The following is a 27397-nucleotide window of genomic DNA, read 5'->3' as shown; positions in this document are numbered from 1 at the left end:
TGATAGCCATGGAATGGGGTAGGGCTCATGTCATGGCTTTTGTCCACGTGCTAAATGCTTTTGTCCTGGCCATCTTTTGCATTTTGTGGTACAATTTCCTGTTGAATGTGGCCAATTATGCTTTTTCTTTTTCTTTTAGCTGTATCAACCTTCAGGCATCATTCCAGGCTCGACCCAAGATGTGGGGGCAAGGGGAGGGGGTGGCTAACCCTATGTGGGCCCAGTGGAGGAATGTGGACCCAAGTGGGAGGAGAGACGATCGGGCGTGTAATGAGCGGAAGGGGAGTAATATAAGTGAATCGGGGAGCGGGACCACACAACAAAAATTAGGGTTTCCCATGCAGTAACATCCCTAAAACCAATACGTCAGTAAAAGAGATACCAAGGGACTAGGGTGCAAGGTTAACATCCCAAAAGAAACCTAGGGGACAAGAGCACAAACCTAGACCACTCTTTCTGCTGAATCCCCCCCTTAATCCATGCCCAAAGTTTCCATGATATTAAACTAGAATATTCAATTACCAAATAACAAGGCATACATTTAGTTTGGGAGCCCCACCTTCAAACATATGATCATGAGAGATGGGTGAGGGACCACATGGTTGGCCAGGTGGCAAAGAAATGGCACATCGAACTAGTTGGTGGCTGCGAGGGGTTGTTGGCTGTCAGCTGAGGACCATCATGGAGAAAATTTTTCTTCTAGGGATATCACCCACAAAATGGTGGGTAACATCTAGCTCCAACTGAGACATGATCTCTCGGAAAGTGGGCAAAAGCTACTCGAACAGGAGGTCATGAGAATGCCAACAATCTTTTGGTTACCGTAGACCTATTACCTGCACATATCAAAGACTAAACCCATGGGGCAACATGTTTTTATGGTGTCTTATGATCACCCATGCTTAATGTTAGGCCGTAAAATCAACAGAAAAAATAAAATATGCAAATTTTAATCTAAATGCAGCTAATCTACCATGAGAAATATCATATGTCATTAGTTCTAATGCAAAAATCAACATGCAATGCATCCTACCCAAACATGCATATGGTACAAAACTAATACTAAGTGTGCAATGCATCCTACCCAAACATGCATATGGTACAAAACTAATACTAAGTGTAATCATAAAGCCAGTGCAACCAACATATCATCAAATCAATATAAATATGTTGGCCTATATGATTACTCATGTAGCAAATGCCAAAGCGAATGTGGACAGAATCACATGGATGATAAGGCCAGTGGGAGGTAGGAAAATAGAATTCCCATACATGGATGATCACGTGAGAAGAGGAAAGAAAGGATGTAATCTAGTCCAAGAGATCATCTCTTCTAGCCAAAATATAGAGATGTCAATGATTAGGCTCATAAACTTTTGATAGATGGCAACCTCAGGCATATTATTTCTATTATGGTCCTAATCATTTATGTCATGTTTTATGGCCTCTATAGGATTATGATTAGTAGGCAAGGGCAACTGATGAGATGGAAAAACACAAGTAGCTTTCCCATGATGATCATACTGAAAAGGGGGGATTATAAATTGATCATGATCTTAAGGGTGTGTCAAAGGAGATAAAGTATAGTCAATGAGGGGTTCTTCCTTGACACCATACTCAGAAGGGGGAAGGGCTCATGGTCACTCGAGATCATTTGAAAAGGGGTGAGGGAATCACTTGTGGAAGACTTGAAGTGATGAAAAAAAGGATAAGGCAAAGGGGAGGGTGGTTTTTCCTCCTCAAAATCATCCTTTTCATGTAAGGGAAAATAATGGCCCTTCTTCTCAAGGGTATCGATGGTTATGTCATCATAAATAATGCTGGAGAGAAAGGGGAGACCACTCTCAACCTCATCTTCCTTGTCGGTGTCATAAATGGGAGCACAATCAAATTGAGGACCAACAATTTCCCATTTCTCCTTTTCAATGTGGAAGTAATCTTCAATGTCATCTTCCAAGGGGCTAATGGGGTCACCTTCTTCAAGGTTCTCAAAAGGAGATTCATCGAGAGTAATATCCTTGAGAAAGGTAAGGTTAGTCTCAACTTCACTTTCCATGGACTCATCCTTCCCAACACATATGTTCTCAAAATCATTCTTTTCATCATGTGGACCCAAGGAGGACTCATCTTCCCATTCATCACTTAGATTCTCAAGGTCTTGATGATGCTCGATGAAGCCTTCCTCTTGAATGCTCAATGTGGGGCATACTTGAAAATGCCTAAGAAAGCCATCAACGAACTCCTCAATAGATGAGATGCTCCTAGGTTCGTGATTTTGCAACCATGAGTTATGACCATAGAGAGAACTAAAGAATAACAACATAAGGACATCCTGGTGGACCACTTTCTCCTTTGAAGTATGTGCATTAAATCTTTCCACATGGTCAATTGTGGAGCTTGGGTCACCATCAAACACGGGTACCCCACGTACCATCCTTCCTGTGACATGATTGGGGTGCCCAGGGACGCTAGCGATGTCCAAAGCAGGAAAATCATCAAAGAAAGACACCCTACTTCGGGTATACATGTAAATTTTGTAGGAGTCGCCAAGGTGATTTTAAAGATGCCTAGAAAAATGCTTGCTTCACCCTACAAGCATCGACCTTAAAGTTCAATGAAGAAATAGGGCTTCTTCCAATGGAGTTGACAATAATGATATGTCAATATGTTGTATGGGAAACAAAACACAAGTTTCGTGTCCCCGGCAACGGCGCCAAAATGTTACCGCTCAAACTAGCAGGGGGTCCTAGAGGGGCACTTGCTAGGTCAAGAGCAACAATGAAGCTAAAGCCCACTGTCACCACAGCTAAAGCTTCCTACTCTTTATGGACTTTCACCGATGGGAGGAGACCCGATATATAGAGAATCACTTATGAAGGATAGATCAACTAAGATGGATGTGAAGTGATCTCGATGACCCTTTCCTACGAGAGACTCAAGAGTGGGACTTGCTTGCTTTTTAAGCAAGGTGTAGGGTTCTCTATGATAGGGGAATAGGGATTTGAGGGCTTGGCTTAGGGAATGTGACTCGTAAAGGAGTTTCCTAAACCCTAAAATCCTTGTGGAACTTGGTTTCCCAAGTGGTTTTAGAAGAGTTGACTTTGATAAGATATGGGACCACACGGGACCAAGTGGACCCAAGTTAGGTCAAGAGGAGAGAGTTTAGCAACCAATGAAGAGTTTGACCTAATTAGGGAGAGGAAAGGGATCAAGGAATGAATTTTCAATGAAAGGCAATGTAAGGATCCCAGTGAGGTTTCTAGCCTAAGGGAAACAAGGGGCAAGAATTGGTCTTTGAGCTAGGGCTTGCGATATCTCAAGATCCAAGCATCGAAATCCCATGAAATTTGGAGGGCTTCTTGAGGACACATGAGCGCAGTTGTGGACCAAAAATCGAAGTATTTAGATGGCTCCCCAGGTGACCTAGAGGACTAGACCTAGAGAAGAGGAAAGGGGAGAAGGAAAATAGGTTTCAGGTGATCACCTTTGGGTGGACCAGTGCCTAATTCTTTGGGGAGATTGGAGTCAGGTAGCATTATGACTATGGACCTTTGAATTTTCTAGGTCAAGGAGGCCTCAAAGACAACCTCGCTTGGCACTAGGGCAGCACCAAAAGCAACTTCAAAGACTTTATATTTCATTTTTCAAGGTAAATGGCTTGTCAAGATGAATTTCAGTAATGAAACATCCCTAGGAACATTCATTATGCATGGCCCATACATGAAGCATTCCCTATCTAGAAACAAAATTCCCATAACTTCGCATAAGAGATGCAGCAAATAAGCCCTAGTATAGAGAAAACCCAGCAACAATGTATGTGACAAAATTAGAAAGAAAGTATAGCATTAAAATGTACTTACATGTATAAGAATATATCCAACAATCCAAAAACTTGCCAACAAGAAGCTCCAAGACATATGAAAATTATCCAAACATCAAAATTCATTCCATGCTCCAAAAATTCATCCTCCAAGAAGGATAGCGAAAATCTCTAAAGAGATACTAGTTCCAAATCCAAGTGATGATGCTAAAATGAATTCACATCACTTGTATTTATACTCTTCTAATGAGTTTGATTTAGTTAATTAGGCCTACATTAGCACCTACAATAAAATAATGTGCAAAATAACTAACTTTTGGTGATAAGCCCACCAAACTAGCTCATAAACAAAAGAATAAGCCTCTCAAGAGGTCGAATAATGAATAGTGCATGTCGTTGGGCCTTGGAGGGTGCCTAATGGAGTCCATGTGTGCCATAATGTGTAGTTGAACTCCCAAAAGCAGTGGACAAGGGGTTGGCCCCTTGTAATTACCTGTGGTGCTCCAAATGACATGTGGGGGCAAACAAGTGTCCTCATGGGTCTCGAAACAAATCAAAGATGCTTGTAGATCACCTGCAAGGGCTAAGGATGATAGTGTAGGTAATGCCACATCATCGTGCAAGCCCTGGATCATCTACCAAGTGTATGGTGCAAATTTGGGGCCAGCTAGGCATGATGGATCATGTGCATCTTCCCCGTCCAATAAGTGAACCACGAGCAATCTCTGAATTCCATAGTGGGCTTTGGCATGTGCTAATGTCTCCCAGCTTCAAATAAGGTTAACCAGGCATCCTATTAGGTGGTTTCTACCTCTAAAGTGGGTGGTATGTCCATGGTACATCCTTCAAATGGTGGTGGCATGTGGCATAATGATGGAATGGAGTAGGGAATGAAAGGGGACAACCTAGATCACATGCCATGGTACAAGGGTAGCTAATAAAAGGGAAGCCCACACTTGGGTAAATAATGTGTAGGAGGGAGCAATCGTGGTGCATGAGTTACCCCGACCTTGATTTTTCCACCCTTCTTCATATGCCTTTTGCCTTTTTATGATTTTCTTTGGTTAACTGCTCGGGGCTCTAGGTAATGAGAGCATGATGCGTAAATTATAGCAGTGGATACACCCTTATAAGGTGGGGCAGTTCATCGCCCACCAGGGGTTGGGACAATCATGTGTTCTTGAATGATAAAGGAGGCTCATCAAGGGCCCTGTAGGAACCAAGGTGTTGGCCATGGAATGGGGTAGGGCTCATGTCATGGTTTTTGCCCACGTGCTAAATGCTTTTGTCCTGACCATCTTTTGCATTTTGCGGTACAATTTCCTGTTGAATGCAGCCAATTATGCTTTTTCTTTTTCTTTTAGTTGCATCAACCTTCGAGCATCATTCCAAATTCGACTCAAGATGTGGGGCAAGGAGAGGGGGTGGCTAACCCTATGTGGACCCAGGTGGGAGGAGAGACGATTGGGGGTGAATGAGCGGAAGAGGAGTAATATAAGAGAATCGGGGAGTGGGACCACACAACCAAAATTAGGGTTCCCCATGTAGTAACATCACTAAAATCAATAGGTCAGTAAAAGAGATCCCACGGGACTAGGGTGCAAGGTTAACATCCCAAAAGAGACCTAGGGGACAAGAGCACACACCTAGACCACTCTTTCCGCTAAATCCCCCCATTAATCCATGCCCAAAGTTTCCATGATAAATAAACTAGAATACTCAATTGCCAAATAACAAGGCATACCTTTAGGTTTGGGAGGCCCACCTTCAAACATACATGAGAGATGGGTGAGGGACCACATGGTTGGCTCAAGTGGCGGAGAAATGGCACATCGAGCTAGTTGGTGGTTGCAAGGGGTTGTTGGCTACCGGCTGAGGACCATCATGGAGAAATTTTTTCTCCTAGGGATATCACCCACAAAATGGTGGGTAACCGGGCCTAAGGAAAAATGAACATACTCTTTATTGAGCCCTAATTTTACACCTTTTTATTATAGATTCCGGGGCTTTTTCTTATTGTTGTTATAAACTATTTGCTTGTTGCAATTTTTGGTTTAAAATCCTAGTTTATGACATCCAAGTATAATTTCTTGATTGTATGTTTTTGAGAACTTAATTGAGCCTCTATTGGTTGACCTAAGCATCTAGATTGAGCCACAAGAAACCTTGAATGCACAATCTTGGAATTATACCTTAATCCACCCAAAACCTTGATTGTTATATCCTTATTCAAAGGCGAAATATTGTTGTAGAACCATTAGGGGGCATCTAGTTTAAGTTGAATTGGGTTATTTGATCCCTAGGATCTATTAAGGAAGCCTCCCTTGTGTTGGACTGTATCCATCACTAAAATGAGGGGAGTTGTTGCTAAGGTGACAGTTGTGGCACTCCCTTTGTTGTGCTCATCTAGGTTGCTTAGTGAGTATTTGCACTAAAGTGCTAGATTTTGCGGTAACAATTACCTTTCATATGTCTTTGAGTTTATTGGTGGAAATGTTTGTGTATCTTCATTTCTTAATTAGAATTGGTTGCCATCTTCATTATCATTTTGTGAGCTCACCTTTCATGCATGTTTGGAGGTCTTCATTCATTAAGGTTCCTCAAAAGTATTTTCTGTATTAGTGGAGAGCAAGATAGGATTGTTGTAGCATGTTAACTCCATCTTCTTTACTTCTTAATCACATAGGACAACAACCCTGCTACTTTTATCCTTTAACTACTCTTTAATGGATCGACACTAGTTTTGGTCCATACATCACCTTATTCTGAAAAACTATATTGCATATTTTTGTTTTGCTCAACTTCATTCTTCATTTGTTAAAATTGGCAACTAGGGTCAAACTCCATGTGGGTCATCTTATTTATGGCAGCTGATATTTTTCTTGGATTCCTCTCTTCAAGAGGTGTAGGATTGATTTAAAGATCATTCGATTCTGACATGTATTTATGGAGATATGAATTTATTTATATTATTTGACAATTTGTCAAGGTCAGACAGCAACCAAATAACCCCCAGCTCAACCTCAACATTGCATTTAAATAGAGGAGGCCTCAAGTCATTTGTTATACACATCTCTCATGATCTCTCTCCACTCGTTTGGGTTTGGTGGCAGGAGAGGTCAAGTGGGAGATCTAGTCGTTGTCCTAGAGAGGAGATCTAGGTCTGGCCACAGTCAAAGGGAAGGCTCCTATATGTTGTCAAGAGGAGCTAAGGGAGGCCCTTATTCCGCAGCAAGGAGACCCTAATACGAAGCTAGAGGAGGAGCCCTAATCCGTTGTCCAAAGAGGCTCTTATACGCAACAAAAGGAGACCTTAATCTGCAGTCAAGTGAGGCCCTAATCCATTGTTAAAAGGGAGCCCTAATACGCATCGAAAAGAGATCCTAAGCCGCAGCAAAGGATGCACTATATGCAGCAAGAAGAGAGGCCCTAATCCGCAGCAGAAGGACCCTTAACATAAGCATGAAGAAGCATGGAAATCTATGTGTGTTGTAGGTGACAGCATGTCAAATAAGACACTTATAAACCATGACTTGAGGACTGTTAGCAAGGCTGGGAATTCGCTGTCATAAGGAGAAGTAGCGTGTTGTAGAAGTCTGCTCTCAAGGCCGAGTTTGTTGGGCAGTAGGCCGAGTTTAGGAGTGGGCAAGGTATTGTTGTTTGGGGTAACTGTTTCGGCCTGTTGGAGGTGAACGCAGTTACAGCGAGCTGCTTTGCTAGGCTGCAAGCCATAGCAAGCAGCTTAGGTTGCAATGTTAAGGTGGACAATATTTGCTAGAGGCAGCATGGCATAAGAGAAGACTCTCCCAGATGGACCGCAGCTCTAGGAGGGCTTAGTTTGCTGACAGCGTAGAGGGTTGAGGGTTGCATATTGTGCCCTAACTAGATTTGCAGGAGCAGCAAGCAAACAATGGAAGTGAGCAGCATTTTGTGGAGAAGTGTTGGGTCAATGTGTTGACTGGATTGAATCGTGATTGCAGCAGCTTGTTGCTACCATGTGGAGGATCTTCCTAACAGCGAAAAAGATGCATTGAGCTTACTATTGAAGGCCAATGTTGGTATGGTTTGACCAAGCCACTTAGCGGAAGATTTCAATCATGTTTGACCAGCATTGACTTCTCTAGTCAAGGCCTTATCTGCTGTTGTTATTAAATATTAGTTTTGTACATTTGTACTATCTCTCTCTGCTGAACTATTGAAGAATATAGGAAGATTTGATCAAGGGTTTCCCCACATTGGGGTTTGTCCCTGGCTGGTGCCACATCTTGTGTCCTCTTGTCTTGGCTTGTCTTCTACTGTTTATGTTTATGTTCTATCTGCATTTTACTATGTGATTGCTAATCTGGATATTGATATTGAGCTAAGAAGAAAATTGAAGTAAATTGCTCTTAAGCATAGAACATACCGAAAATTAACATGGTATCAGAGGTGAGGTGAAGACAAAGCCCAAGCAAGAGTGAAAGAGCAATCATCGAAGACAGTTGGAAAGGACAAAAGGCTCAATGGGTTCCTCATCCCACTTTCCCACTGAAGACAAGCTACGTGAAAAGTCAGACTATCACGAATCGAAGATGTCTCTTGATATGACATTGGAAGAAAAAAGGAATGGTGGAGCAAGAATATGCCTTCTAATAGAGGCAACCCCTCTGCTTTCTCCACTCATGCCAAAAGGAGAAATAATGCAGGGTCTAAAGGTCACTTCAATGGAAAGCCTGGATATAAGGGTGGAAGAGAGGGCAGGTGCTTTGTTTGCAATAAGTTTGGCCACTATGTGAGGGAGTGTCCAAATAGAAGGGACACATCACATGATGAAGATCACAATCACCCCAGGGGCAACTTCATCAACAATGATCGAAGGAATGACAGGTGCAATGGCAAAGGCAAAAGGAATGCGGGACATCAAGGAAATGATCGACCCTCCAAGAAAGCTAGGAACTCCAGGTATGAAGAATCAAATGTTGTTAATAAGCAAAAGGAGTATTAGCTTATATCGACCCTATCCACCACTTCTCCTCCGAACACTTTGGGAAATTGGCTTATTGATAGTGGTGCTTCAAGGCACTTCTCCGGATACAAGGAAGCTCTCTCTAATCTGATAGAGAAGGAAACAATCTTGGAGATTATTCTCGGAGACGTTGCCACCTATCTCGTAAAGGGTGCAGGGAATGTTACCCTTCAATTGAATCAGGGTAACTTGATTCATTTACAAGAATTTCTATATGTACCTAATCTCAAGAAGAACCTAATGTCCATTTCGACAATGGAAGACAAAGGTTTCAAGGTGGCACTCATCGATGGAAAGGTACGTGTTTGGAAAAGGAATTTTAAAGATGGTATTACTCTTGGGTTCAGGGTTGGCACTTTGGATCAAGTTGCAAGAAGTCCATTGGGGACCATGTCTTGTGACACATCTCTTCAATCTGAACTATGGCACTAGAGGTTTGCCCATCTTCATTACAATACCCTACCCAATGTGAGATAGATAGTGACAAGGATGTTTGAGTTCAAAGAAGAGCATGAAGGTATATGTCCGGGATGTACCGAGGGATAGCTTACAAGGGAACTATTCCCCTCAAGTAATAGCAAGACCACAGATGTGGAACAACCTGAGGGGTTTGAGTTTCATGACCAGGAATCTCATGTATACAAGTTGAAGAAAGCTCTCTATGAGTTGAAGCGAGCACCCCGGGCTTGGTTTGAGAGGATTGACAGTTATTTGATGAAGTTGAGATTCACTAGGAGTGAAGCCGATCCAAACCTTTACCTTAAGGTTGAAGAAGATAATCCTCTCATACTGGTACTTTAGATGGACGACCTCTTTCTGACAGGTGCAGACCCTCTCATTTACAAACATAAGAGGGAGTTGGATTCCGAATTTGGAATGGTGGACCACAAGCCTGTGACTACCCCGATGGAGCTTAACTTTAAGAAGTTATGCAGTAGTGCTACCGGACCTGAATTGGGTAATGCCTCTGAGTATCGTCAACTCATAGGAGCACTGATGTTCTTGGTGAACTCCCATCCAGATATATATTTTGCAATTAACACGTTGAGCCAATATATGGTTGAGCCTCATCACACACATTGGATTGGTGCCAAAAATCTTCTGAGATATCTTCAAGGCACAACCACTCAGGGACTGAGATACACTGCCAAACATGTGAGGCTGCATGGTTATTCTGATGCTGATTGGGCAGGCAGTGTGATGGATTGCAAGAGCACTTCTAGGTGCTATTTCTCTTTGGGTTCTGCTTCGATATCCTGGATGAGCAGGAAGCAGAAGTTGGTTGCTTTGAGCACCGCTGAGGCTGAATACATAACTGCGAGTATAGCCTCCTGTGAAGCTATCTGGTTGTGGAGGCTCTTCAATGAGTTGTTTGGACATGTGTTGGATACCACCGTGATCCTCTGCGACAACCAGAGTGGGATCTAATCGTCGGAGAATCCCGTATTTCATGATCGCTCCAAGCATATAGACATCATGCACCACTTTATCCAGGATATGGTACAACAAGGAGAAATAAGGCTCCATCATATTGGGACTGATGAGCAGGTCGCCTATATTCTAATGAAGCCCCTGGGAAAGGTCAAATTCTTGAATTTCTGAGAACGACTAGAAGTTGTGGAGAGACCCTCTCCTGAGGGTCCTGTATGATATGGACATTGAGCTCTGGGAGCTCCGAGGGGCTTGGGGGTACTTCTTGGAGCGATGAGCAACCATAGGGTGAGTGGTTCAGCCTTCCCCTAGTGGTTTTCTATGTAGGCAGGATGAGTGGTTCATCCTTCTCCTGCTAAGACACAATCATAGGGTGAGTGGTCCAGCCTTCCCCTAGTGATTTGTTGTGTACAGGGTGAGTGGTTCAGCCTTCCCCTAAGATACCCTATGGCGACATGTAGGCAGGATAAGTGGCTCATCCTTCTCCTGCTAAAACATCCTACCCATGCAGTTTGGGACTCATGGGAAGTACCTCTCCTCTGGCCAATCAGTAGGGAAATGAGGATAGGGACCATAGTACTATCGGTGAACGCATCCTGTACTACCATACTCCCTATGCTAGGATGATATTGATCTAGGATCAATTGGAACTGGCTTCGAGTCAGTAAGAGTGGTATGAGACACTTTCTTTATTTGGAACTGATTTCGGATCAGTAAGAGTGGTATGAGACACTCTCTTTATTTGGAACTGATTTCGGATCAGTAAGAGTGGTATGAGACACTCACTTTATATGGGACTGACTTCGGCTTAGTAGAGAATGGTATGATACATTCTCAATCACTTCTTCTTCTTCATAGTTCAGCAGAGCAGAGCAGGGCAGGGCACTGCATTAATGCCAGAGATAGTACAGACTGGAAAATGGATTAGCTGATGAAGTTCTCCCTAGTTGAGAGGGAGTGTTAAAATTGGAAACTAGGGCCAAACTCCATGTGGGTCATCTTATTTATGGCAGCTAATATTTTTCTTGGATTCCTCTCTTCGAGAGGTGTAGGATTGATCTAAAGATCATCCGATTCCGACATGTATTTATGGAGATATGAATTTATTTATATTATTTGACAATTTGTCAAGGTCGGCCAGCAACCAAATAACCCCCAGCTCAACCTCAACGTTGCATTTAAATAGAGGAGGCCTCAAGTCATTTGTTACACACATCTCTCATGATCTCTCTCCACTCGTTTGGGTTTGGTGGCAAGAGAGGTCAAGTGGGAGATCTAGTCGTTATCCTAGAGAGGAGATCTAGCCCTAGCCACAAATCTAAAAGGAGTCATAGCCACAGTCACAAGCAAGCCCTAGCCGCAGTCATGAAGAAAGCCCTAGCCGCAGGTGAAGAGGAGACTTAGCTGCAGTTGAAGGAGAGCTCTAGCAGCAGTTAAGGAAGAGGTTTGGCCACAGTCAAAGGAGGCCTAAATCTGCAGTCAAAGGGAAGGCTCTTATACGCTGTCAAGAGGAGCTAAGGGAGGCCCTTATTCCGTAGCAAGGAGACCCTAATACGGAGCTAGAGGAGGAGCCCTAATCTGTTGTTAAAAGGGAGCCCTAATACGCAGCTAAAAGAGATCCTAAGTCGCAGCAAAGGATGCACTATATGCAGCAAGAAGAGAGGCCCTAATCCGCAACAGAAGGACCCTTAACATAAGCATGAAGAAGCATGGAAATCTATGTGTGTTGTAGGTGACAGCATGTCAAATAAGACAGTTATAAAGCATCAGTTGAGGATTGTTAGCAAGGCTAGGAATTCGGTGTCATAAGGAGAAGCAGTGCGTTGTAGAAGTTTGCTCTCAAGGCCAAGTTTGTTGCGCAGTAGGCCGAGTTTAGGAGTGGGCAAGGTATTGTTGTTTGGGGTAACTGTTTCGGCCTGTTGGAGAACGCAGTTATAGCTAGCTGCTTTGCTACGCTGCAAACCATAGCAAGCAGCTTAGGTTGTAGTGTTAAGGTGGACAATATTTGCTAGAGGCAACATGGCATAAGGGAAGACTCTCCCAGGTGGACCGCAGCTCTAGGAGGGCTTAGTTTGCTGACATCATAGAGGGTTAATAGATTGGCAGGAGAAACGAGCAAACAGTGGAAGTCAGCAGCATTTTATGGAGGACTGTTGGGTCAATGTGTTGATCGGATTGAATCATGATTGCAGCAGCCTGTTGCTACCATGTGGGGGATCTTCCTAACAACAAGAAGGATGCATTGAGCTTACTATTGAAGGCCAATGTTGGTTGTGTTTGACCAAGCCACTTAGTGGAAGATTTCAACCATGCTTGACCAGCATTGACTTCTTTGGTCAAGGCCTTATCTGTTGTTGTTATTAACTATCAATTTTGTATATTTGTACTTTCTCTCTCTGTTGAACTATTGAAGAATATAAGAAGATTTGATCAAGGGTTTCCCCACATTGGGGTTTGTGCCTGGCTGGTGCCACATCTTGTGTCCTCTTGTCTTGGCTTGTCTTCTACTGTTTATGTTTATGTTCTATCTACATTTTACTATGTTATTGCTAATTTGGATATTGATATTGAGCTAATAAGAAAATTGAAGTAAATTGCTCTTAAGCATAGAACATACCGAAAATTAACATCATTTCAACTTGAGCTTCCATTGCATAACTTTACCAATCCTACTCTAACAATAACCCACTTGAGCCAACCCAAAGTGAGAATGGGAGTTATTGTCATGATTGTTACCCACCAAAATGTGGGCAACACAGGAGAAAAAAAATTCTCTCATTTGTCAGCCATCCAACCTATAGCCTTATGATGGTACTCAGATAACTTTACCTTAGAGCTCTCCACTTATGCTCTGGTCAGTGCTCTCTCCCATCTAGCATGCTTCTTTAAGGAAGGTGGGTCATCTATTGGAAGGTACGCTAACCATTTTTGTAATCATGTGCTTCATTTAATTTTTTGGGTCATACTAATATGGACCACAGGCCAAGTTTGATAATTGACCACTCTTGATTGTGCCCTTGTTCCCATGCTTCACTTGGGAGGTTATCCTTTGCCCCTAATCCAGTGTGACCCCCACTAAGGTCCTACCTTCAAGAGGGGCACTAATAGGAGTCACTAATTAAGTAGCATGCCCAAGGTAATCCATACTTACCACATTCCACATTTCCCTTATTGTCCACTTCCATTCTTTGGGTTGTTTGTCATTTGTCATTGGGACCGATACCTTATATCCTCATCTCTGAGTCAATGCCCATAAATTTTCCCTAAGAGGTTGATGCAGTTGAAAGAATAATAAAAACATATGAAGCCAAATCTAAAGAAAAAAATGCAAAAGGTGGTTGGGACATGGTAAGTTCGTAGGCAAAATTCTAGCATTAGCTCTACCCCCCCCCAAACAAACAATAGCCATCACCCAGTTCCTCAGCATTTCATGCTCTATCTAAAAGGAACTTTTTAATGTTCCAACTCCGATGAGCAAGAAACTGCTACATCTTAAGGGGTATTGGAAAAGCATAAAGCAAGCTTGATCTCCTAAGCTATGCAAGAAAGAAAGATAAATCATTAAAGTAAAAGGCACACCTGAGGGATGGAAAAAGCAGGTCGAGGAAAGTGGTAACTCATACCTCCACAATTGTTCCCTCTTCTCATTATAATACTTAAAGATGTTGGACCTCCTTCAGCTAGTACCATGGTTGTGGCCACCTTCCTTGATGTCTTTCCCACGCCATTACCCCCATTATCGCATGCATCTACGAATTGATGGATCTACCTGTGAAATGTCCTTCCCATTGGGCGCTGGAAGCACCTAATAGGACTAAATACATAACCATTCTTAACACAAGTGTGGCAACTTGCTTACAAAATCCTGAGCTAGGAAGACATTGGAAGGCAAGGTTTGTGTGAACTATTTTGTGCCCCTAACATTGAATAAGGTCCACTATGATACTTTAATGGTTGTTATCCCTGATGATGTTGATCTCACTTGATATTGAGGGTTTGTTTCAAGTGGTTCATTACTCATGCAAAAAAGATCCTTTCAAGGATGACTTGACACATATCTAGCACCATTTAGAGGACGTTTTTCCATTCTTAAGAGCAAAGTTGAACTTGCAGCCCCAACATTTCCCTCCTAAGATGAACGTTGGGCTTTAAGGAGCCTCCACATGGTTGAAACCCGCTTGCAACACCTCCAAACGTTGAAATGTTGTAACAAGTGGCCAAGGCATTGGCTTATTTGATGATGTGCCCAAATGGACCCAAGATGCCCCCAAGTTGGCATTGACCTTTTTTTATGGACGTTGCCTTGTTTCAAAACCCAAATGATGATGGAGATCACTGGGATGACTTGGGATGATAGCAAATCATGCCTAGATACAAACACTTTCCTTAGAGCTTGCCATGTCATTCCCACTTGCCCTAAAAGGGTGACATGAGGTGACGTTTGCACACTTAGACACTTAGGCCTATGCAAAAGTACCTACCCACCCTACAAACATCAACACTCCCTCTTAGCGACGAAGGTACATCCTGAAGAGCTCCCTAGAACTAGATATCCCTCTGGGCCTAGCACAATGTCCCATGCATCATCCTTTACCATGGATTTCCTCCAAACCTCATGGTCTGCTATGTCTTCAAGGACGCTATTTATTAGTGTCGTATAGTTCAAAAACTTCTTTGAAGCCCTATTGTCCCTAAATGTGCTTCTAGGAGCCCCCACATGCTCCTAAGCATCTCCCAATATGTGTTCAAACCACCTAGGTCTCCCGATGGAACTAGAAAGTGCTACTAACTCTCCCCCACATGAAGGTTGAGTCCCTAAACTAGAAGTCCTTGCATGTTGCTCTACCTTTAGAGCCCCCTGCTCCTCGTCCTTTGTCATTGTTGGTGGCAACTCATGAGACTTCTTGGATGCCAAAATCTCCTTGAACTTAACATCCATGCTCCCAACTGTCTTCCCATACACAGTATGAAGATCCTATAAGCTTTTGACGTCTCATTATATCCCACAAATGTGCCCTTCTATCTTGAAGGCTCCAACTTCGTTCCCTTCTCCACAAGAACATAGATGTAAACTAGACAATCAAAGATGCGCACATACCCTATCTTTGGCTTCACCACTGTGAATGCCTCCTCAGGAGTCTTATACCCCAATATCCTGTGGAGATTGTTATCACAAAATTTAGCAGGCCTAGTGTAAAGCCCCACTAGGAAATCTAGGTCTTATGGCAGCAAGATATCAACCACCATTGTCACCTCAGTGGCTTCTCTCCAGCTATTTAGTGGTGAATTAAATCCCACAAGGGAGGCTTTCCTATAAAGATGATCGAAGGATATTTAATTAAGAAAGGCTAATGGTGATGCAAGGTCTAATGATTGGAGGAAGGTATTGGCAGAGCCTATAAAGTCTAAGATAAGATTTACAAAATTTCAAGTACTCTTCCTTAAGACCTTTGTAATTTAGAAAAGGGATGTTATAAGTTAGAGTTTGAAAGATATGCAAAATTAGGGCACATGATGGCATATAGCAGCGCTAGAAAGCCTACCAATGATGGATCAACAAAGGATCAGGACTATCAAAGGGGTAGACTAGGTTGACGGCAAACAATATAGTTTTATTGTTGAAAAATCCATAAAACAACAATCAATATGATGATACCACCCCTATTTTAGGGTTGTAATATGCAACCAATGCTAGATTTTGCCTTTTTCAAGTTTATTAGATGCAATCCATTTAATAGGGTAGTAACACATAACTATTAAATTGTTGAAAATCCAAATTTAGGCTAACCCTAGCCCTAGTTACCAAGAAAAAGAGAAAAGTATAGAATTTAGAGTTTGATCAAAACCTACTAGACTAGTGTCTTGATCTAACTGGGCAATGGAGTCTTTTATGGAAAAATTTATGAAAAGGGCCTTGATGAAGAGGGTGATAAAAAGGTTATCTCCACTTAGAAACCCTAGTGAATTCCTTTAACGAGAGATTTTAAGTTCAAGGGATGCATATGTCAAAGTTCTCTTGAAGGATTCAAGGAAAACAATTTTACATACCTTGAAGAATTAAGAATTCAAGAAAAATATTGCAATTTTAACATGGCTCACATAGAAACTTTAATTCACATAATATAGCATACAAAATGGAAGAAAATCATCAATAAACTTACAACATTCCACAAGAATCTATTCAATCGGCCCCAAAGAAGTCTCCCCATGCAAAAATTCCCTTCAAAGGACAATTCGCTCTATGAAATCACAAGGCATCCAAGTAGAAAGAGACCAATAGCTAGTGCGCACTTTTAAAGACAGAGAAGTGTGATGAACGATGATCATGAAGTGAATGAGAATCCCCTCTATTTATATGAGGGTAACCAAGTCTCATTTTATTAATTTTACAAGTAAAAACCCTAAAGCAAGTTTACTTGAGCATTCAACTAGGTCAAAGGTCACAAGCCAACCTTGAGATAGCTCTAAAACATAATAAAATGCCAAAAATAACCCACACATGTGGGAATAAATGCTCTCCACCATGACATCATCCTCCAAGAATGATCAATAATGCATTGAGCAAGTGATGAAATGGTCCAAGAGTGCTCCTCATTCCAAGAAATCCTTAAAATGCATGTGCACATCTCCAAAAGGCACTTCCTCCATTGTAATTTCATCCATAAAGAAGCCTAAGTCACCCTTCCAAGGATATAATCAAGCGAGGTCAATCATCCATTTTACCCCACAATTCATATTAATATGCCTGTAACATTAAATGAAAGCACATGAATGCTAAAATGGTAAGAGCACCTTTTAATAGATGACCCACCTTCCTTCAAGAAGAACGCTAGATGGGAGAGAGCACTAACCCAAGTAATAGGTGGAGAATTCTAGCATAATGCTATGTAAATACCATCACGGGGTTGTTGATTTTGGTTGGATAGCAATGAAATGAAGAGAAAAAATTTCTCCTATGGGTTACCCGCTTTTGGGGGGTACTCTTGTTTTGCACATATACTACAGTGTTACATGCCTCTACTCAACGAAACATAAACAACTCCTAGTCATGTAGTATAACCTTCGCAGAACCAATGATGGACCAGTTCTTTCTCTCCACAACCCCATTTTGTTGTGGGTTGTACGAGACTGTCATCTCCCTCTTGATCCCTTCCTCCTTGCAATAATCCTTGAAGTCATTAGAGGTGTACTCTTCCTCATTGTCCAACCTCAAGACCTTGATCTTCTTGACTGTTTGGTTCTCTACATGGGCCTTGAATTCCCAGAATCAACTAATGGCTTTATAATTGGTCTTCATGAAGAAGATCTAGGTTTCACTAGAATAGTCATCCATGAACATGACATAGTAATGTGCTCCTTGTACTGATGCCACTGACAACCAACATACATCTGAGTGCACGAGATCCAAGATCCCCTTGGACCTACTCTTGCTGCTCAGAAAAGAAGTGTTGGCATTCTTTCTAGGTGCACACCCTCTAAACATGCCTTGCTACTCGATGCTAAAATCTAGGAGACCAGTGATAATCTCCCTTAGAATCAACAATGCCCTGTAATACAAGTGTCCCATCCTCTTACGCCATAGCTCACATAGTTTGTCATTGTCTTGTACCAATGCCTAAATAGGTTTGCCCATCAACCTGTATAAGTTGCTCTCTCTAACCCTAATGCCCATTGTTGTGCATGGGCTAGACTCCTTTGGATGAATGATCACATCCCCATTCTTGAACATGACCTCATATCCTTTGTCCTCGATCATTGAAACTGAGATCAAGTTCTTTTGTATTCCTCGTACAAATAGCACATACGTGACTTCCAATGTCCCCCCTGACTCCAGTAGAAACTTAATGGTTCTAACCCCCTCCACTACATACTTAACATCATTATCAAGCTCCATGGGCAAATATGAGTCACTCTTTGTCAAACTATTAAATAGCTCCCATGCCTCTGTCATGTGGCGTGATGCACCATTATCCAAGTACTAAGCACTCCTTGTGATGGTGTTGGTAGATAGACAAGAGACAAATGAGAAGTTCTTCTACAACTTCACTGCAAAGTCATCAAGTTGAACTTTTGTTGATGTTATTGCCTACTGTAATTTCCCCTTCCCTTCTTCTTCTTTAGCCATTAAAAAGCATAGTGCCTATTCTTGTGGCAAATGAAGCACTTGAGCTTGCTCAAGTCCTTCTTCTTCCTTGGTTGAGAGGTTGGCCCATCAATATTACCTTTGGAACCCTTCCCTTTGCTCTTCTTGGCCATATGGACCAGGGCCAAGTTTTCCTCTCCATCTCCCTACTTACTGGCCTTAGACTCCTCGCAAATCTCTTACTAGATGTAAGCATCCCAAAGCCTCTCCCAATTGGGGAGGTGCTCTCGAGCGTAGATCCCCTTGACAAATGGTTCCCATGACTTGGAAAAATCATTCAGTGCCATGTTTCGAGCTCTACGTCCTCAGTCCTCCACTTTTCCCCAAATGGCTACAAGTTGATCTCGTGTCTAGGTGATCTTCCTGAAGTAACTGGTAATGTTATCAAATCTTGACATCTAGATGGATCTAAGTTTGTTTCTCGATAATTTTCATGTTCATGTTGTCACTATGGAGTAGGTCCACTAGAGCTTTGAACATCTCCTTGACCAACTACTTTTTTGTCAAGTGTGGGATCAAATGATCCTTCACAACATCCATGATAATCCTTTATGGTATGATGTCCTCCTTTACATGAGGTGCCTTATTTGTTAGATTTGTCAGTTCATAAACAATCGTTTTTGCAAACTCCCAAAGTTCATGTTCAACAACAAGATGACCTTGCATTTAAGGGCAGAAAGTTAGACACTTAATCCAACCTATCCTCAAATTTGAGACTCGCTCCTACCATTTTTAGATATGATAATTATGCCTTGTGCTAAGTCCTTCTAACGCCCAAAAGAATAAATGTTGGTTTATCGATCTGCTAGGATCTCCTTGTGGATCTGTGTTTATGTCCTTTGAAACACCCACAAAAATTTGTTGCCAAACCCCTAATTGGTACAATCTCCCTCTCTCCCTTTGAAGAGTGACCTCCACCAATCACTGCTACAATCTAGTAACTCTACAAGCAAATCCAATTGCCTTAATTGCCTGTGTACTATCAACTACATGTTGTTGGGCTAATTTGTGATACTATATAGCCGCATGCAAACACCCCTGCGCTTCTTCAACTAACTGTACCTACGTATGGCTACTTTTCTACCCCCTCCTTGGCGACCTAAAAAAAATTAGCACCATGCACTAAACAAATGATTGGTTCAGTGCCTTTTCATCTTTTCCATTGAATATCACTTTATTCACATCCAATGGATAAGATGTAAAAACAATGAACCAATCATTGCCTTAGTGCATGGAGCTTAATATTTTCCCTCAACAACTGCGACTACACTCCAACTGTCATCGACTGCAGCTACAATCCAACTGTCGTCACACTCCTGGTGGCTGCCTTTTTCCTTTCCTTGACAGCTTTGACTGCTCTATTTGCCGCACACTGCACACTGCTCTATTGTCGACTCCTCTCCATAGTGATCTCCTGTAGTGGTTGTTGTGCATACCACGTCCCTTGCGTTGTTGTATTCTGCCCATGGCCCCCCGACAACTCTGCCAGCCACTTTCTGTGCACCCTCTACCAACTCTTCGTGCTCTGACCTGTGGCTCTGGCAACAAATAAGCAGCCTGCCATAAGGCATTTAATGCCCCTATGGTGGCCCTTCCACCATACATGCAAATGCAAACACCATCCTGATGCGTTGACGAGATGGGACGCCTAGAGGGACCCGCAGTTCGCCAGAAGTCACCATTTCACATCCCTTTCCGCCGGTAAAGACTACGTCAATGACTAGGAGGAAACATTTCAATTATAATTGATTTGATTCATCATAGATTGGTTATTTGGGATTAGGGTACAATATATAGCCACGAATAATACAACATTGAAGAAAAGTCCAGCTCCAAGAAGACTTGAACCAAATTAAAGGCAGGTGCGAAAGCGAAAACCCAAATGCCAATGGACGTGAAGATGCAAAAAATAGACGCTTATTTGACCTGAAAACAATAAGTTGTTGAGAGCAAAGCTTTCTTCGTGGGAACGGGACCCTGTTTACTCTAAAGGAGAAACGTCAAGTCAACTGAACTGAGCAAACCGGCCATCATGTTCCAATTAAAATATCTCTGGCTCTATTATGGATTGTGCGATGAAACAGGGTAGAACCATGGCATGCATGTAAACAGCATTGTCATAGTCTTTACCGGCGGATAGGGATGTGAAAGGGTGACTTCCGACGGATTGCGGGTCCCCCCAAGTGTCCCATCTCATCAACACATCCGAATGGTGTTTGCATCTGCATGTATGGTGGAAGAGCCGCCATAGGCACATTAAATGCCCTATGGCAGGCTGGTTATTTGTTGCATGTGGCTCTCACCTTTGCAGCTTGACCAGCAGCCGGACTTCTACTAACGACTTAACTCAACGACATGTTGCTAGACACTTTATGGTCCCCGTGTTGTTGTGTCCTTGTCAGCCACTTCGACGGCCATAGTTTCCGTAGTCTCTATGCGCTTGCTCTGACATCCTATCGGTTTTGTCTGCCACTGCTGTGGTTGTCTGCTACCTATCGACTTGCGCAACAACCCCTGTTTTTTTTTTAACTTTTCTCCCAGTCTTGTCTCCACTGGCCTCGCACAGTACACTCTTCATCCTTCTATCATTGACTTTAGCTCTGTTGTCATATAATGAATGGCCTGATACTTATACGAACCCTGGCACTTACCTGTGTGCAATACTTCGAAGATCAATTTTCATTGTTCAAGCTCTGATACCAAATTTCGGACCCTAGCAACCTAGCAATTTATTCCTAGCAAATTCCTTGCTGTCAAAACAATTATTACACAGATCTACTGATTAAAAGCATGGCTAGGATTTTAACAATTATACAGTGGAAAAAAAGAAAAACTAAACACCAATCTCACAATCACATGCACACAAGATTTTTGCCCTTCAAATCAATTCTTCATTCAAATAACTTCAGAACTTACAAGGGCTCCCTTTCTAGGATAATGGCTCAATGAGGAAAATACATACAACAAGAACCTGGAACTGACATAGGTGACCAAACCTTGATTAGTCCTTCAATCTGCTAGCTAATCTGGATCCTTCCCTTGCAACCCCTTGCACTCTTCTTCAAACCCTACACACTTTAATGGAAATCCTTCTCCACCCAATTTCAATCTCACTGTGTCTTGTGCTCAACATGTGTTGTGTCTCCTCCCTTAACCTAGCGTTCATTTCATAAGTTTGAGTCATTGACTGAATCCACAACCCTAATCTCCAAAGTGATTAACAGTTGAAATTAAATCTCACCTCACTTGAAATCAATAGTTGAGATTCATCTAATTCACTAATATAAATAACCTTTGCATTTCATTAAATTAACTCACTTTATCTTATAAATAAAGTAATCATTAAGAGTAAGGATCAATTAGGCCACTTCCCCACACCTAGGCACTTAGGCCTATGCAGAAGCACCTGATCGACCCACAAACATCAACATCAATCACACAAACTGATGGCCGGACATGATTCTCAGCCTTCCAAAGTAGTAATCACAGCATATACAGGAGTGATCCTGGCAAGATTTCTTGTGCGGAGTAGTAATTACTTTCTACATTTAATTATATAACCTTTACCTTCAATGGTATTTCAGCAAGCAGGGTGTCTAGTCAAAAGTTCAGAACATAAGTTGCTGGTTCTTTGTATGAATTCAAAATTTTAGCACCCTCCACATGAGGATTGGCATGCCTTTGATAACCTTAACTCCAACACTTGCATGAGGGTGAGTTTAATATTGCATGAGGTAGATTTAGCACCTCAAATAGTCCACAATCAGCACCTCAGAGAGGACAAGTCCAGCACCTACATGGGATCAAGTTTAGTTTCACATGAGCATCATTTTCAGCCCCTGCATGTAGATGAGGCTAGCACTTAATATGTGGATGAGGATGCTTTTGAAGATGTATGCACCAAGCATGGATACATCAATTTAAGCGCATAAGATAGACCTCAGTTCACGCCTCAATAAACTCCAGATAAACATGATAACAGCGCCTAGATGCATGAGGATAAGCCAGAATGGATGCATGATTATCAGTGCGATAGTAGACCTTAGTTCAGAGCATGAATTTCCAAATCATTGTCTGATGTGGGAAATGCAGTTTCTTAAAGAATATAATATTGCTTTTATGAAGTAAAACAGCTCTTATATTGGAGAATAAGGCACTGATTTTGATAAGGGCATACTCTTGCTAATTCCAGAAAAGCATGTTGCTTTTGTATGGAGGGTTTAATGTTAGCATTTTAAGAAAGGGTAATTCTTTTGAGGAGATAAGGTTGCAGATATTTTTAGAATGAGAACGCTGCCAATTTCATCAAAAATACTGCTGCTATTTTTGGAAGAGATATTGCCGCTTTTGTGCATAAGGGTTGCTGCTTTCTTAATTTGAAATATGCCTAAAATTGGAGGAAGGCATAATTTTTTTTGTGGAAAATAAGTCGTTGCTGTTATTAGAAATGGGCACTTTTGACATATGCCTAAAATTGGAGGAAGGCATAATTTTTTTGTGGAAAATATGTCGTTGCTGTTATTAGAAATGGGCACTTTCTTTGCCTTCAAAAGTGTGCTATGGCTGGGAATAAATAACGTTTTTCTTAGTTTGGAAAGCATTTTGCTGTCTTTGGAAAAAGTATTTATTGTTGTTCTTCGCAGTATGCTAGCAGCAATCATAAATAAGCGCTTAGTGACAGCAATCAGATCCATCTTTTGGATCCTTTTAGCCCGTTTTTGTTCACTGGTTTTAAAAGCACAATCTTCTGTGTTTTCATTGTCCAACTTCGTTTTTTCCTCTTCATGTCAGATACTGTTTCACAGCACTGCAATCAGAGATATTCCAGGAGTCAATTTGTCATGTTTTTCTGTAGCATGTTTTGTTTATCACCCAAAGGATCGTGTCTAATAGGATTTGAAGTTGTGAAGTTCACATAATTCCAGTTATTTCTTGTCAGTGAAGCAAATCAGCACTTGAATGTTCAGGCTATGTTGTACTCAAACAACTTCAAATAAAGAGACGGTGGGTTTAATGTGGTTCCTTGATTCTTCCAGTTTCTTATGAATGTTACAAAAGTCATTTAATGATGATTGCTCTCATTTAGCAACATAATTTAAATCTGAAATTGATTCTTTAGCAAGATTGTTTATCGTTGTCCTGTTAAATATCAGTCTACATGAGTTGTTTAATGCCAATAGGTCAGTCTCCTATTGAACAGCAAAAAAAATTCTATCTTTTCTTCTCTCTTACTTTGTGGTTTCAATTATTTCAATGGATCCCCAATGGATACAAGTGTCAGCCAATCATTAAAAAAAGATACTTGAAAAATCTTATAAAAATCTTCTACTTCCAGTAGCATAAAAGAGCTTAATTATAAAAGCATTCATGCAAGAGCTCTATTGAAAAACTGAAGAGTTAGAAAGGGACACCCCCCTTGAATCATTGATTTGTCGATTTTGAAGTTAGAGCGACCGTTACACCATCTGTTGACTGCCTTTGGAGGACTCTTAGATAGTGTCTTCTTTGACAATATTTTGAGAGGAACATTCGGAAAACAATAGGGTCTACCAAAAGGTTTAGAGATAACCCGAAATAAATTATAAAACAAAATATCCTTATTCAAATTTGGCATCATCCTAAACCTATGCTCCTTACCATACTCCTGGGTGTAATTGCAAGAATATTTTGTTCAACTTTCTACCATTAATTTCTGAATGAAGGCAAACCTTTATTTTCAAACTATCACTGAAGGAATATTCCTTATGTTATATAGACTATAGAGAAAAATTCTTCCCTTGTTTGAATTTTATGGGCGTACATTTCTTCAAAGATGATGTCATCAACTCAAGTATATATCCAATTCAAAATAAACTTCAAATGACACAAAATAAGCACAAAAGGATGCCATAAGAGGATTAAAATTTAAAACCCGTCGAATGTGGAAATGTAATCAGAAAACAAGGACAAAGATATTCATCAGATAGGATTAAGACCTGTGAACACTGAAATGCAGAAAGACAATCAGAATAAGTCCCAGGATTTACAAGTTTCTGATGATAATTTGTTGCATCAAATATGCTAACTCTCACTTTTGCTTTCTCATGGTATAGGTGTTCTAATATGAATAAGACATCAATGTTCCTCGTATCCTCAATAGTAATACAGCTTCCCTTGACAGTTTGTCAAAGTCCAAGACATGAATTGTTTATCTGTCATTATTTTTTGTATCCAGATTAGTCCTGTATAGAGGATGACTGCAAAAATCGAAGGAACCATGGCAGCAACTTTCCAATGTAATAATCCTTGATGCCAATTTTGTGCATGCATGTGACAAGCCCTCAGAAAGTCAGTGGGAGCAATTGGTAAACTTGACACTCGTTAAATATAAATAGCTCATTACATACTAGGAACCCAGAATGTTGCTCGTATAATGAATGAAGAAAAATGGGCAGTTTCGTATTAATTTCAATAAGGGTTAAGTTTGAGAGATAACTTGCGAGCTGGCAGATGACAGAAATCTAAGCTACCCACATTACTATTTTGACCTTTTTGTTTGTAATATATGTCAGAGTAACATACCTGCAACCATGTGCCAGCAGCTAATAATGATGATAGCATTCCTGCAAGAAATAGAGAATCCTTTCCATTGAAGAAATTTGCAACCAGAATTCCCTTCTGCATAGTGTCGCTAACATGTGAACCCATCAAAAAGGCTCCTGAAAATTCCAAGATACTTGCAGTCAATACTGCTTGTCTCAATGTTAATGCACCTGATCCAACTGAAGTTCCCATGGCATTGGCAACATCATTGGCACCTATATTCCATGCCATGTAGAATCCACAGAGCAGTGTTATATAAGAAAGACCCTTTATTTTGAAAGGCAATCCATGTCCCAAAGATTTCATCAACAGTGGAAGAACTACAGCTGCAGATGCAATGCCTACTCCGATACCAAATGCTGTTCGAGGAGAGATGTTTAAGGCTTCAGCCATTCCTTGCGTATTTTCATTTTGTGAGTTGCCCTTGTCAAGCCTGGCATCACTGCTGTCAACTGGGTATGCTTTGTTCTCATTATCTTCTCCACCAGCCTCCGCAACTGATGATAATGAGGCCGAAGCAACCTGTTTTCTCCCCTGCTCGGTATCTCTGGAATGACGAGACTTAGAGCCTTGAACTAATGTTTTCCTTCTCTGTGTCGTGTGGAGGCTCTGAATCTGCCATGGTAGGCCTGCAAAACCTGTGATGCTTGCTGGATAGAACAAGTATCTAGAATTGTGAACATCGTGATTGATGGATCCTATGGTTGCAAATGAAGAAACATAGCCCGAAACATGATGAGATTCTCTGACAAGACCAAGCCTGGGGGCGAATGATTTCTCGGTTGGATTCAACGACCCTTTTGGTGGCTTCCCCAACAACCGACTTTGCAGACAAGAAGTTGTGTTCAACCTCATTTCGGACAAAACCCAACAGTCTAATGCTATTTACTGCACAAACCACTGTTGAAAGTCCAGCCCAATTTTTTACAACAAATACAAAACAAAGCTCAATTTTTTACATAACCCACTACTCAGAATTCCGCTGGTTTAATATCCCACTAAAGACAAATGCATTCAATGCATCAAACTCTACTGAAATTTCAAACATATAAAAAACTTACTGCACAAAATTCATGGGTGTAAACCCCTTACTCAGAATTCAATCACAGCAAAATCCTGTGATACCTACTTTCCAATGCAAAACCCAATACTCAAACATTCATTCAATGCCAAACCCAACAGTCAAATATATGGACAGAACTTGGACCGGACTGCACAGAGGGCAGTCAAATTTCAAGTGACTGTTGTAACTGGTGAATTTGTTGATTCTCCCACACTCCTAAATTGAATAGAATGAAGTGCCCACTAAGGAGTGTGGCGGTAGTTAATAGCATAGAACCTTGACAGAAATGCAGGAACATAGAACAAATATTCGGGTTCTGAGATTGAAACAGTAGGAGGGTACTTACCATGCGACCGTCCTCCTTAGGTGTCCACTTTGAGCAACGATCGCACCAACTCCACCTCGTCTGTGCTCTGTGAACTGGTTTGTTAAGAATAAAATCGAGCATAGCATATTTTTTTGATGGATTATTTATTTATTTTTAAACTGCTTCAAAGAACCTTTCACAGTTAATTTATAAACTGAACCAGGCTAAAGTTGACTGGGCTGCCCCCGTGGAATATTAAAGAGCTGTGACCTGTAAATTTCTTGCTTGTACAGTAATATTCATTCTGCTACCGAACATATCAGCTTGATTAGATGATGCATGAAATAGAAGGCGGGGTAATAATTTGAAGCCCCATAAGTGGACGACCTCTTATCCGCCCAGCGAGGAATTTCGTGTGGATGACATGGGTTTTTATTCTTTTATTGGAGCCATTCAATCGATCATGTGGCTATGAGTGTCCCAGCCAGTTCGGAAAGGAGTATCCATGCAGGACTCATTCTCAACGTAAGTTTGAGAAGATAGCTTTCACCATCACATGGATTAAAATAAATTAAGATTATCTAAACGAATAACATCGTGTTGAGTAGGAATCAACAAATATGTTATGGGATTAATAAAAAAAACGAATATGTTATGGGTTATGGGATTAATCCAAAAAACGTTTCATTATCATTATAGAACATAAAAATCTAAAATCAACGAATATATTATTATATTATAAAGAATATAATAAAAAATATATTATTATATTATCATTTTAATTTTAATAACAATATCCAAATTAATAATAATAAAAAATAAAAATAACTATAGAGTAGGATCGAAATTAATAAAAAATAATATAAATAATTATATATTCTTGGAGAAGATAAGTAAATTATAAATTTATAACAATTTGTTTGGTTAATTTCAACTTTAATATCAACAGCCAAATTAATATAAATAATGATATATTATCTTGACATGATATGTAAGCTGCAAATTTATAATAAATTGAAAAACAATTTATTTTTTTAACTGGATTA

General features: G+C 41.0%; 1 protein-coding gene across 3 annotated transcripts in view; it reads right to left on the bottom strand.

Annotated features, from left to right (window-relative positions):
* The window catches only part of LOC149205774 (inorganic phosphate transporter 2-1, chloroplastic-like), a 76621-nt gene extending 49859 nt beyond the window's left edge, over positions 1 to 26762 (bottom strand). The window contains exons 1-2 of one of the 3 annotated variants that reach the window (XM_089395152.1): positions 26391 to 26762; positions 24961 to 25881 (exon numbers count right to left, since the gene is read on the bottom strand). In XM_089395152.1, coding sequence (XP_089251278.1) covers positions 24961 to 25836 — 876 coding nt within the window. In that variant the 5' untranslated portion in view covers positions 25837 to 25881; positions 26391 to 26762. The other 2 variants (XM_089395154.1, XM_089395153.1) reach the window with 2 other exon arrangements.
* Between the last annotated feature and the right edge of the window lie 635 nt (positions 26763 to 27397).

The sequence above is a fragment of the Pinus tabuliformis genome, chromosome 1_2, assembly GCF_031772625.1.
Source record: "Pinus tabuliformis cultivar Carrire ecotype Pingquan chromosome 1_2, CPIR1, whole genome shotgun sequence".
In the NCBI taxonomy this organism is placed as follows: Eukaryota; Viridiplantae; Streptophyta; class Pinopsida; order Pinales; family Pinaceae; genus Pinus; species Pinus tabuliformis.
Note: the sequence above shows the minus strand (reverse complement) of the source record. Positions and strands in the feature narration are given on the sequence as shown.